At 34.9% G+C, this 13,091-nt stretch overlaps 1 protein-coding gene across 1 annotated transcript in view; it reads left to right on the top strand.

The window, feature by feature from the left end:
- The window catches only part of LOC134239250 (receptor-type tyrosine-protein phosphatase N2-like), an 85,509-nt gene that overhangs the window by 24,714 nt on the left and 47,704 nt on the right, over positions 1-13,091 (top strand). The window contains exons 3-8 of the mRNA XM_062721412.1: positions 1,149-1,811; positions 1,945-2,007; positions 2,174-2,371; positions 6,342-6,452; positions 8,539-8,683; positions 12,951-13,040. Of these exons, the coding sequence (XP_062577396.1) occupies positions 1,149-1,811; positions 1,945-2,007; positions 2,174-2,371; positions 6,342-6,452; positions 8,539-8,683; positions 12,951-13,040 (1,270 nt within the window). The remainder of the gene's footprint in view (positions 1-1,148; positions 1,812-1,944; positions 2,008-2,173; positions 2,372-6,341; positions 6,453-8,538; positions 8,684-12,950; positions 13,041-13,091) is intronic.

The following is a 13,091-nucleotide window of genomic DNA, read 5'->3' as shown; positions in this document are numbered from 1 at the left end:
GTTTTCAAAAAGCACTTCACACAGAAGCTATATGCTTAGAGCAACCTTTGGAGAAGTGCACTAAGTATATCACAACTACCAGAAGTACGAAGCGCCGACGCTTGCTATGGCCCGAAAATAGTCCTATCAAGAATTTCATTTTATTTTCATAACTTTTTACCTAGAAATATTTTGTTAAAGCATGTAGAACAAAAAAGGTGTATAATTTCAAGATCTTTCAAATGACATCTCGAAAATAGGGTTGGCCCCTTAAATTGAAATTTTCCTTTATATCTCAAAAAGTCTTGATAATTTGTGATACGTCAAAGAAGCAAAGTTGTTCAGAATGTCAAGCTTAATTGATTAAAGTCGTCAAAATATATTCCGCAAACTTCCGGAAGTAAAAAAACGATTTTTGCCGTTCTTGACAAGTTTTTTGGTAACATATGCCTCTGGGACCTTGAAAATTAATTTCCCGTTTATTCCGTTGACAGAAAATGGCTTAAAAATTAACATGAATTTAGAGGAATCAAACCATTTTTGGACGTTATTTCTCATTTTTGCTAAAAATGAAAGCCACTTCCGGTCAAACATGACGGAAGACCTACTCGTTGCTTTGCAATGAGCTTTGCTCTAGTTTAACTTAAATTCAGTCTTCCAATGCTATCACACAGGAACAGCTTACTATGATTCAGTGTAGCTGGACATTAATATATGTCAATTTATTCAAATGTATTCCTAAGAGTCATATATAAAACTTTGTTTTCCCTTTCATAGAAATGTTGCACACCCATTGGTTTATATGCAACATTAAAAAGAAAGCACTATAACTCTTCTTCATGTTGATGTTTAAAATGTAACATTGGGACTTTGTCTGTTTTACATTGATATATATGCAAGGCCCTGTCATGGATAAAATGAACCTGTATAGCACCTTCTTTCATTATGACTGTGGATATCTTTGTTTTAACAGATTAAACTTAATATTTAATAACATGTGAAGAAAACTTGCTCAATAATGTAGGATGTGAATCCACAAAGTGTTTTGTGAATTGAATCTAGTACCACTGTGAGGTCATCACTTTACACAGTGTGTAGTAAAATGCTTTACAGATCAATTTCTGTATCATTTTAAATTCACTGACAAAATTTCTATTTCTGTATGACAGATCTGCTGTTTGGTAACTGCCAGAGATTGGACAGGAGCCAGGACCTCCATCAGTATCGCCTCAATGAGGAGGCGCTGTCTGCCCTGGAGGAGCACATCCTCCACCTGATCACCTCGGGCTACACCTGGAGGGACCCCTACACCCAGTGTGTCCTCCAAAACGCCCTCCTGGCCAGCCGTAGGCAGGTGCCCTTCAAGCGTTACGTGTGCAAGCTCGCCTCGAATGAGGACAGGGTTAGTGGTGAGATGGGCAGGTACCTCGAGCAGATCTTTCAGGACTACTACGACTCCTACAAGCCATCTGCGATTCCTCCGGAAGAGAAGCGAGATGATGACGTCATTCACGTCCATAAATATTTCGAGAAGGAGCCAGGGGAGGAGAAGGGATTCTCTGATAACTATAGTTACGAGGACAAAGTGAACCTCCTCGAGGACTTAAAATTTCTTGGTGCTGACAACATAAGCTTAAAAGATATCCAGGCGCTGCAGTATTATTTAGAGTCCATTAGAAATAGTGAAGATGGAGGGAAGGGATTATATGGGGATTATTATGTACCAGATGTACAGAGAAAAGAGCAAGGGTACGATAATAATGGAGGGGAGTGGGTGGAGAAAGAGCACCTGCCTCAGGGAGCCTCCTCACAGTGGACCTCAGCAAGTCAAGGTAAAATATCAAAACAACAAATTAGAAATGCATGACCTCAATTTAAAGTTACACATTTTGTGTTTTACATTGAAATTAGAATCTTTGAATTGTCTTTGATGAGAGTCTTTGGACTATAAAGATATCTTTGCAGATGACCAAGCAGTTTATCCTTTTGATGCAGAAAAAGAAGAAATTCTGAATAAATTGAAATCAGGTAAATATACTTATCATTTTGCATTTTTTAATTGATAAGGCATTGATCCATATTCATGCATTGAAATGGTTCAATGTAAAAAAAGTAAAAAATCATAGTCTTTTCTTGCATTGAAAGTGTTCAAGGATTTCTTCATTGCTGTGCATGTGTCTCTTGTTTTTTATAGGTGAGATTTCAACCAGTGCTCTCTCTGATGAAGAAATCACAGATCTGATAAACTATATCAATGAAAGACTACCCCCAGACAGCAAAAACAAAGCAACAAATGATCTTCACTTAAGTAACAGTGATGATGATTGGTCAAAATCCAGACCAATGGGAGAAGGCCTTATTGGATCTGAGGACCAAATGGGGAATTGGGCTGGTTGGTATTACATCTAGATTTTGGACAAATGATATATATTTAAAGAAAAATATTCTCTTTAATTGATTCCTCCTGATGACTTTGATTACATCGATAGTTTAGATGTACTGTTGTACTCTTTGATATCTGGAAAGCTGATATCCCTAGCAGTGATTGGGAAGGCCGAAAAGGTCATTGGGACTATGGCGCAACTGTCAACATTTTTAATGGGCCATTTTGAAAATGGTATATTGCACTAAACTACGTCAAAATTTGGATTGAGCACCATATCCTACCCTACAAAGGAATGTAGTAATGTACCTAATCTAGATGCTTCGTTATACCGAAAGCAGTTTTTGAAAGGCTTCCACCAATGAGATTTGTTGTTTTAAAATTGGCTGCATTTAAAACGAAAGTAAAACGAGGAAGAAAGTCGTACTTAAATTGATTCCAAAAAAGATCGATAAAAATTGAATGCATAATGAAATGATTCCAAAAAAGATAGATAAAAATTGAATGCACACCTTGGTGCAAACATTGATTGATTTAAAGCGCCATTTTTCGCTTTATTGCGACTATGGCGCAAGCCCTTCCCAATCTCTGCCCTAGTACCATGGATATGTCAAAGTGATTTGGAAACCCAACCCCTTATTCTTTAAGTATTTTACCTTTGATATCTGAAATCTCCGGATATCTCAAATTTAGGAAAATCCCTGGTAACTTTATTTCCCATACATGAACTAAACTTGTAACAAAATATTGTGGAAAATCCCTTTATTTGCCATACCTGAACTAAACAAACAGTCTGAGAATGTTGTGGAAAATCCCTAAATACCTGAACGTTAAACTAACAGAATGGTGTCGAAAATCCCTATAGCAACTTTGTTATCATGACTAAACTAAATGAATGTTGTGGAAAATCCCTAAATACCTGAACTAAACTAAATGAATGTTGTGGAAAAGCCCAGAATACCTGAACTAAACTAGCAGATAATGTACATGTATAAGAGTGCTGCTAGACATACTTTACAATGCAGTCGGGTATCTAATTTTTAATTTTGAGAAAACACTTTGGGCAGACAATTTTTTAAAATCTTTGATTATACTATTGCTGAATGATGGATATATTTGTTATAGAACAGACTGAATTGACATTTAGGTCAGGATGTCGTCATTTGATGGCGTCATTGGCCTTGACCCAATTTTTTTCTATAAAATATTTTTATACAATTGTATAACGTAAAGCACATGGCGGGGATGGTCAGGTCACAAATCTGCAGTCAATGGAAGCTTGGGAGATTATATATTAAGTATACTGAGTACTTCTGAACCAAAATCATTAATTAAGGCCATGCATCTTAAAAAATATAAAATTGAGTTGGTAGGTAGAAAATTTTTTTTATTCAAAAAAACTTCTGAATATGATGTTATAATAGATTTTTATGAGATGAGAAAAATTCTAAATGAATAAAAAAAATTGTTTTATGGCGAGGTTGAAAAAGTTATGAGTCTGGGCGTTTTATGTCGGTCGGTCGGTCGGAAGAGGGCAAACAATTTTTTGAAAGGGCCTAATTTGAAAGATTAATCGAAAGACGAATTATAAATAGCTATAAACTGTAAAAAATAAGGATTTTGTCCAGTAATGGATAGTCATGCACCCCTAAATATACAGTTGAATTGTAGTAACTCGAACATTGATAACTTTGATAACTTAAAATACTATGGACATTTTGGAAGTCCCCAACCAAAGTATTTAGTATAATCCTCAAAATTTTTAATCCTAGCTTCGATAATTATCATTTAAAAGTTTTTCTTCTAGGTCCCTTATGCTACAGTTAATGAGATTTTACTGTATACAGTAAAACAATTTTAAGATTATAGTGAACCCTCTTAGGCCAGATAAAATTAATCTTTAGATTCTCATCCCCGCCCGCCCCTCTCAAACCAAAAACGTTTTTTATTTTTTATTTTTGGGTGTTTATAAAGGCATTTTCATGTATTTTTATTCAGTAAGAATTTGGGTTAAGTTTAAGAGTTATCTCCCGTCTGTATTAAAAGTCGCGTGTCGCTATTTATAGCAAAAGAGCCATGTGAAGAATGGAGAAAAATCGGCAATAAAAGCAGTTTAAATATGTAAGGAAAAGATTATTTGTCAGTATAGAGAAGGCAGAGAAATAATAATAGCATAAACACATCTAGATACCATCACTGGCATGAGCAAGTTTTTTAAAGATTTTTTAAAACTATAAAGTATAATAAAAATGGACATGGAAAATGACACCTGGTCAAGTTTTAACGATCTCCAATATTTACTGTGTGTTATTTTGATTTGATAAAAAAAATAAAACATCATAGGCAGACTTTAGAGAATGCTTAGTGCTAAGAAAATATTAAATCTTAAAACTGTTCAGGCCTAGGTTTTTTCGGTAGGATATTTTATTAGAATATTTCATAGATTTTGTAAATATGACCTATTTTATTGTCGAAAATGTCAAGTCTCAAGAACGATCCAATTTTTGAGGAAGGTGGAAATATAAGATATTTTACAGAAAACAGAGGGATTTGTAGGTAAAACTAAAGGGTATAATAAGGAAAAGGCCGATTAGAAGTCATGCATACAAAATTTATTGGTATCAGAACCCCACCTCATTTAATTTTTGTTTTGCGGGTGCCGTATATGTGTACTTGATAATTTGTTAATTAACAATAAATATCTAATAATTTAAGCAAGAATTTTTTTTTAATATTTAAAAGAATATGAAAAAAAAAATCTACCGTATTCATATTGGCATTAACATAATAAAAATATGTGTACAAGAAATCCATGTTTTGTTGATACTTACAATTTAAGAATTATAAAAAGTAAAAAATAAAATCAATTTTTTAGCAAATTAGGATGAGAATCTAAAGATTAATTTTACCTGGCCTTATTATGAATTTAGGCTTACAGCCAAGTGATTTTTATTCCCCTTGACTTTATTATATATTGTAAACTTGACAGATATAACGAATTATATGACGAAGCAGAATTGTCCATCTCTGTGCATGATTTACTGTTTGAAGGTCTAAGAGTTGTACCAGTTACTGTAATTTCCATCAGATGAGGAATGTCTTTGATGTAGACAAAAAGCATTCCATCCCCCACCTGTGTCCATCTGCTTTCTAGCTATATTTATAGATTGCTTTGTTTGAATTCAAGGAAAATGTGAACCCTTTGATCTCTTCTCGTTATTTTTTTCTTTTTAATCAGTGATGGTCATTGTTTTACTGTTTATATAAGCAGGTAGAATGATTGACTGAAAAAAACACCTGAACCAAAGACCAGGTTGGATTCTTCTTTCTTTGGTTGTTATTATGGAAATTAATGTCGCAGCTATTGCAGAAAAAATATGTTATTGTAATTTTTTTCTGCAATAGCTTTGGCGTTTATTTCCATACTAACAACCATAGAAAGACATTTTATACACATTTATATCTGTATAAATAATCATTTAAAAGTAGGATAAAAAAGATTAATTTTTGTCTTATTAATACATGTATGTACGTCTTAGTACGTTTCATTGATGGAACAGCCACTCATCAAGAAATCTGTATAGGTGATATGCCTATAGTCTTGTTCATGAACTGATAAATGGCAATGGTTTTCTTAAGAAATAAAGGAGAAAATATTCAGTGGATACAGTAACACACCCAGAAAATGCAAAAATGTGTACACTGTATATGCAAGTGACTGTTATTTTACCAGCATATGTTATTTCAAGAAAAAGTTTGAAAAACTAAAATATTTGTATCATTTCAAAAACAAAAGTTCAGACAGGAATATATGTAGGAAAAAATATCTTTAAAAATCTTCTTCATGAGGAGTCCTGTTTTTATAGTCTTAACATCTTCAGGTAGTTAGTTTCAAGTTTATTCAAATCAGGGTAATTGATGACTGTGTTTCTGACTCTGTTATATATATCTAATATATGCTTGTATACATTGCTTGCAGAGGATCATGAGATGGACGGAGGAAATGAAGATATAAATAGGAAGATGGATGATACCAAGGAAGAAAATGGAAGCTTGGAGACCGATGGGACAGAAGAGGAAGATACTAAAGGTATCAAAAGAAGATATTGATTCAAACAATTTTTTCAATTTTCCTGAAAACAAGCCTTTTTGTCGCAAGGCAGTATTTCTTTTTGTTTTTTTGCATTCATTTACTATGCTGAGATGAGCTTCTCTTAAACAGTTATGTCGTGGTTCCTATTTATTTTTTTTCAAGGGACAAAAAAAATGTCTCCAGCAGCAAGCTTATGATGAATTTCACTTCTTAGCAATTTTTTGTGAAAATTGATTTGGAAGGAAATTGCTTTATACTGGTAGCTTGTGCAGAGAATCGTACTTTTACATTTTTTTTTTACAAAGCTGATAATTACTGTCACTCTTTGGCGTGTTTTCTTTCTAAGTTTATAATGCAGATTAAAGGAACTGGTACACAAATTCAATTTCATTTATAGTTAGTTCTCATCTTCATTTATAGACAAGGGCTACCGATCCTGTACTCTCGTCACAAACCCTTGGCCCATCCTACTATCAGATTCAGGATTTTTTTTATCAAGTTGCAATAGGAATTATATTGTTTTTCACTTATTTTTCAGGAGCTTGCTCTCTGTTCTTCAGGACATTAATTGATATTTAAAACTCATAAAATAAATAAGCAGAATATTCCAAAAATCACAATGACCATTCACATTTTGTTGCACTAAGCAAAATTTTTTTTCATAATTTATAACAGATGTGCTATAACTTAACACAGGATAAAAATTATTCAGGTAAAAATAATAATAAACTAATTCTTATTCATAAAATAAGTAAAACAATTATTAATGACAAATTGGAACCATTGTCTCTAAAAGTTTCTGTTCATAGATCTCAAGTGTTTAGAATTTTTCAGAAACATCAACTCTCCCAATTTCCGTATATACTCGCCCATAAGTCATTTTTTTTTAAGTTAATCTTGGGCCAAATCTGTTTGCCTGACTTATAGGCAAGTTGTAAAAAGAATGTATGTAATAGTATCAGTCCCTCTACTATTTGGTTAAACAATACAACCAACTTATATGCGGACTGACTTATAGGCGAGTATATACAGTGTCAATGATATATCTTGCTTTCAAAAAATTAATTCCATTCAACTGAAAACAGTCACGAAAATCCAAGATATGGGGGGATCAGCTTACATTTATTTCTCTTGATTTATTACAATAGATCCAGTTTTCCGAGAGTACAGGTGGAACCTTTCTAATTATTTTAATCTAACCATTGATGACTTGGCTACCACACTTATTGCTTCAAGCAAGGGTGGGATTAATCAATGGGTTTAAAATTTCATCTTTCCTTGATTTTTATTGTAGATTTTTCTATCTTCATAGTTCTTCATAGTTTGCGTTGCTAAAATTGCTTTTCAGTACATGTACCTATATTCTATCTCTACATAATTGAAATTCTTAAACCCCACAATCAAAGATTCCGGGTGATACAGTTTTTCGTCTATCTGTCTGTCTGTCTAGCTGTCTGTCTACCTGTGAATTATGCACAGTCCCAAAAGTTAATAGATGTACCAAGGTTTAATTTCCACAAAAAGAGTGATTTATTTATCTATGTATAAGGCCATAATAAAAACATTCCTAGATTTTCATCCCCACCTGCCCCAATTTTTGTTTACCCCGCCTCGATTTTTTTATTTATGTTTTCTTCATCTGAATTCTAATCGGGATCTGTAATCAATTACCATTCAATTTTCGTTTTAAATCCTACAAATGTCGGCTTGATATTGACAGCTGAAAAGATGGTAAGTGCTGTTATATATATTAAACAAGGGTCATTGGTTGTGAAAGATTGGTGATGATGTGAAGTAAGAGATAAATGGACCTCTACTATGACTTTTATTCGGGTATTATAGATAAATCTACACCGATTGACCAGGGCAATAAAAAAATCTGCAAAATGGTAAAAAAGAAAAAAATATGAAATAAAAGCCGCCCGCCCGCCTTGATTTTTCAAAAAATTTAGATGAGAATCTAGGAATTTTTTTATTATGGCCTTAATGTTTTCAGGAGGAGATAATGTGAGCATTGTGGCCTATGGGCCCCTTACTATTGACAAAGTTCTAAACTTAGAATATATTTCTGAATGAACTTCAGAAAAGAAGAATGTGGAGACGATGATGGGACTGGTGACCAGGATGGGCGCCACTAGCACCACCAGCACCACTGGCACCACCAGCACCACCCAGAACACCAAGAAACCCATACAGACAGACATCTACTGGATACAGATGGGTGGCAAGTAAGTAACACAGAACACAAAGGAACCCATACAGACAGACCTATACTGGATACAGATGGGTGGCAAGTAAGTAACACAGAACACAAAGGAACCCATACAGACAGACGTGTACTGGATACAGATGGATGACAAGTAAGTAACACAGAACACAAAGGAACCCATACAGACCGACGTATACTGGATACAGATGGGTGAAAGTAAGTAACACAGAACACAAAGAAACCCATACAGACAGACCTATACTGGATACAGATGGGTGAAAAGTAAGTAATACAGAACACAAAGAAACCCATACAGACAGACGTGTACTGGATACAGATGGGTGACAAGTAAGTAACACAGAACACAAAGAAACCCATACAGACAGACGTATACTGGATACAGATGGATGACAAGTAAGTAACACAGAACACAGAGAAACCCATACAGACAGACGTATACTGGATACAGATGGATGACAAGTAAGTAACACAGAACACAAAGAAACCCATACAGACAAATGTGTACTGGATACAGATAACATGGACTGACGTATACTGGATACAGATGGGTGGCAAGTAAGTAACACAGAACACAAAGAAACCCACACAGACAGACATATACTGGATACAGATGGGTGGCAAGTAAGTAACACAGAACACAAAGAAACCCATACAGACAGACATATACTGGATACAGATGGATGGCAAGTAAGTAACACAGAACACAAAGAAACCCATACAGACAGACGTGTACTGGATACAGATGGGTGACAAGTAAGTAACACAGAACACAAAGAAACCCATACAGACAGACGTCTACTGGATACAGATGGATGGCAAGTAACACAGAACACAAAGAAACCCATACAGACTGACGTGTACTGGATACAGATGGATGACAAGTAAGTAACACAGAACACAAAGAAAACCGTACAGACTGACGTGTACTGGATACAGATGAGTGACAAGTAAGTAACACAGAACACAAAGAAACCCATACAGACAGACGTATACTGGATACAGATGGGTGACAAGTAAGTAACACAGAACACAAAGAAACCCATACAGACTGACGTGTACTGGATACAGATGGATGGCAAGTAAGTAACACAGAACACAAAGAAACCCATACAGACTGACGTGTACTGGATACAGATGGATGGCAAGTAAGTAACACAGAACACAAAGAAACCCATACAGACAGACGTGTACTGGATACAGATGGGTGACAAGTAAGTAACACAGAACACAAAGAAACCCATACAGACAGACGTCTACTGGATACAGATGGATGGCAAGTAACACAGAACACAAAGAAACCCACACAGACAGACATATACTGGATACAGACAGACGTGTACTGGATACAGATGGATGGCAAGTAAGTAACACAGAACACAAAGAAACCCATACAGACTGACGTGTACTGGATACAGATGGATGGCAAGTAACACAGAACACAAAGAAACCCACACAGACAGACGTGTACTGGATACAGACAGACATGTACTGGATACAGATGGGTGACAAGCAAGTAACACAGAACACAAAGAAACCCATACAGACAGACGTGTACTGGATACAGATGGGTGGCAAGTAAGTAACACAGAACACAAAGAAACCCATACAGACAGACGTCTACTGGATACAGATGGATGACAAGTAAGTAACACAGAACACAAAGAAACCCATACAGACAGACATATACTGGATACAGATGGGTGACAAGTAAGTAACACAGAACACAAAGAAACCCACACAGACAGACGTGTACTGGATACAGATGAGTGACAAGTAAGTAACACAGAACACAAAGAAACCCATACAGACTGACGTGTACTGGATACAGATGGGTGACAAGTAAGTAACACAGAACACAAAGAAACCCATACAGACAGACATATACTGGATACAGATGGGTGGCAAACAAGTAACACAGAACACAAAGAAACCCATACAGACAGACATATACTGGATACAGATGGGTGGCAAGTAAGTAACACAGAACACAAAGAAACCCGTACAGACAGACGTATACTGGATACAGATGAGTGACAAGTAAGTAACACAGAACACAAAGGAACCCATACAGACAGACGTATACTGGATACAGATGGGTGGCAAGTAAGTAACACAGAACACAAAGAAACCCATATAGACAGACATATACTGGATACAGATGAGTGACAAGTAAGTAACACAGAACACAAAGAAACCCATACAGACAAACGTGTACTGGATACAGTGTACACAGAACACAAAGAAACCCATATAGACAGACATATACTGGATACAGATGGGTGGCAAGTAAGTAACAGCTTCCTGTATAGAATACAGGAGATTGGCAAATAATCATGATTTTACTATGTTCGCGATTTATCATTTGCCCGCCAAAGTAAACCCACCGTGGATGCTATTAGTTTTTAAATGCTTATTCGAAATTTTGAATAAATTTCTTGCAGCGTGAAATTAAAATCATTGCAATTGGTACTTGAAATTTTAACACCATGAAAATAAAATTACTTAAAGTATGTCTTATTGAGAGCATTTAAAATTTTACAGGTCCATAATGTGACCTTGATTTTTATAAAGCTTAAGTTAGCTTTTCCTGATCTCTTTTTGTCTGGAATTTGACAATCTCATTTCACAATCTGGTTCATTGTCAGTCTGTAAACTTTGTCTTTATCTTTAAGCCATTGTCAGCAAATTTTAACACAGAGCATCCTTGAGAAAGGAGATTTAAAACCTTTCAAAGGAGAGGTCATGTCCCTTCCTCCAAGTTGAGATAATCAAGAGCAAAAACGGGACGGAGTTATTAAAAAGTCTTCTCATGAACCAATGTACTGGCTCAGAAAAGATGAAACTTTCATGAAATAGTCTGGATTTGTATTATTTTGTTACAAATAGCTCTTGACAACAGCTTGGGCCAATATGGGTGAAGAAAAATTCACACAGGAATATATAGGATTTGTATTATTTTGTTACAAATAGCTCTTGACAACAGCTTGGGCCAATATGGGTGAAGAAAAATTCACACAGGAATATATAAGATTTTTTTAAAAACAAAAGTGCTCTTCACTAGATCAACAAGGCATTGTTTATATTAATTTAGAAATAAGTGTAATGACGCACAAAAATCAGATATGTAAAAATCAGATTTGCCAGAGTTGCAGTGTAAAGAAGAGCTGAGTAGGTCAGAGCCAAGAAACCGGTGATGCTCAGCTTGGTGAGCTTTAAGGCCTATGGGCCTATTGTTATATAAAGCATAGACTTTGAGTGCTCTCATTTATATTGCAACAAGTAGTCTCTCAACTAGTTTAATTTGCTTTAATTTTTTTGTTAAATGTAAGTAGGCTGAAATAAGTTCACAAAGAACACATAATTAACATAATCTGGAGAGATTAACTTGGAGGAAATTTAAAACTAATAAAATTAAATAAAAGAAATAAAAAAACTCAGGTAAGGTGCTCACAGACAGAAATGGTTTAATCATCTATCTACCCGATCGACTGGAATGAAAACATTAATTTGTCACAAAATTGTCTTCTTAGAACTACACTATCCAAATTAATTATTTCTAGGCTTGGTACTATCGCAAAAGGTTTCAGGTGATTTCCTTGAAGTGATTCTTGAGCAGGTCTAATAATTGATGCTAAGGACATGATTAAATTTTTTTTCTCTCAGACAAAGGTTTCTGTACTCAGTATATATAGAAAGAACTCGACTTAGATCCAGACTTTTTGTACCTATGAAGCATTATTGTGTTTTGAAATTAAAATACATTTGGGCCTTGATTATAAAGCAGTTTTTAATCATCTTTAGAAACTGGATCTAACCCAAATGATAAAGAATTTCTTAAGGACATACGATACAAACAAAAGAATTGATGTCTGGATTGGTGTATATTTTTGCAAATGATGCAAATGGAACATTTCTAAAACGTCAAGAATTTGTAAACCTTCTATGGTGTTCAAAATCTTACTTTATCTAGATGATTTGACAGCAAAAAAAGATTTAAATGATCTCTGTTCATACCCAAGTAACTAAATTATCCTACACACTCCGATAAACTTTTATAAATCTTACATCAAGAGATACTCACTACATGTCCCAGAATATTTGTTTAGTATTTGCCTTTGTTTAATATATTTGTTGAGGGGAGCTGTGCGGTCTATGTACTCTATGAATACCTAGTATGTTATCTCCAAAATAAATTCTGATTTTGTGGATTAATCAGATTATTACCATAATTAAGAAGTAGTACCTTATTTTTGTTTTGTTTCCAGATTAAATGGAGAGCAGGCTGAGACAATTCTGAAGATGATCAATGAAGCATTAGAAGAGGAGCAGGCCAACATCAAAATCATCAAAGCTGAGTAGGTCATTTGTCTGGGATTTGTGAGGGGTAGGGAGTTGGGGGGGGGGTG

Source organism: Saccostrea cucullata, unplaced genomic scaffold (genome assembly GCF_032062105.1).
Source record: "Saccostrea cucullata isolate Sc308-1 unplaced genomic scaffold, CSIRO_AGI_Scuc_v1 ctg317, whole genome shotgun sequence".
NCBI classification, from domain to species: Eukaryota; Metazoa; Mollusca; class Bivalvia; order Ostreida; family Ostreidae; genus Saccostrea; species Saccostrea cuccullata.
Note: the sequence above shows the minus strand (reverse complement) of the source record. Positions and strands in the feature narration are given on the sequence as shown.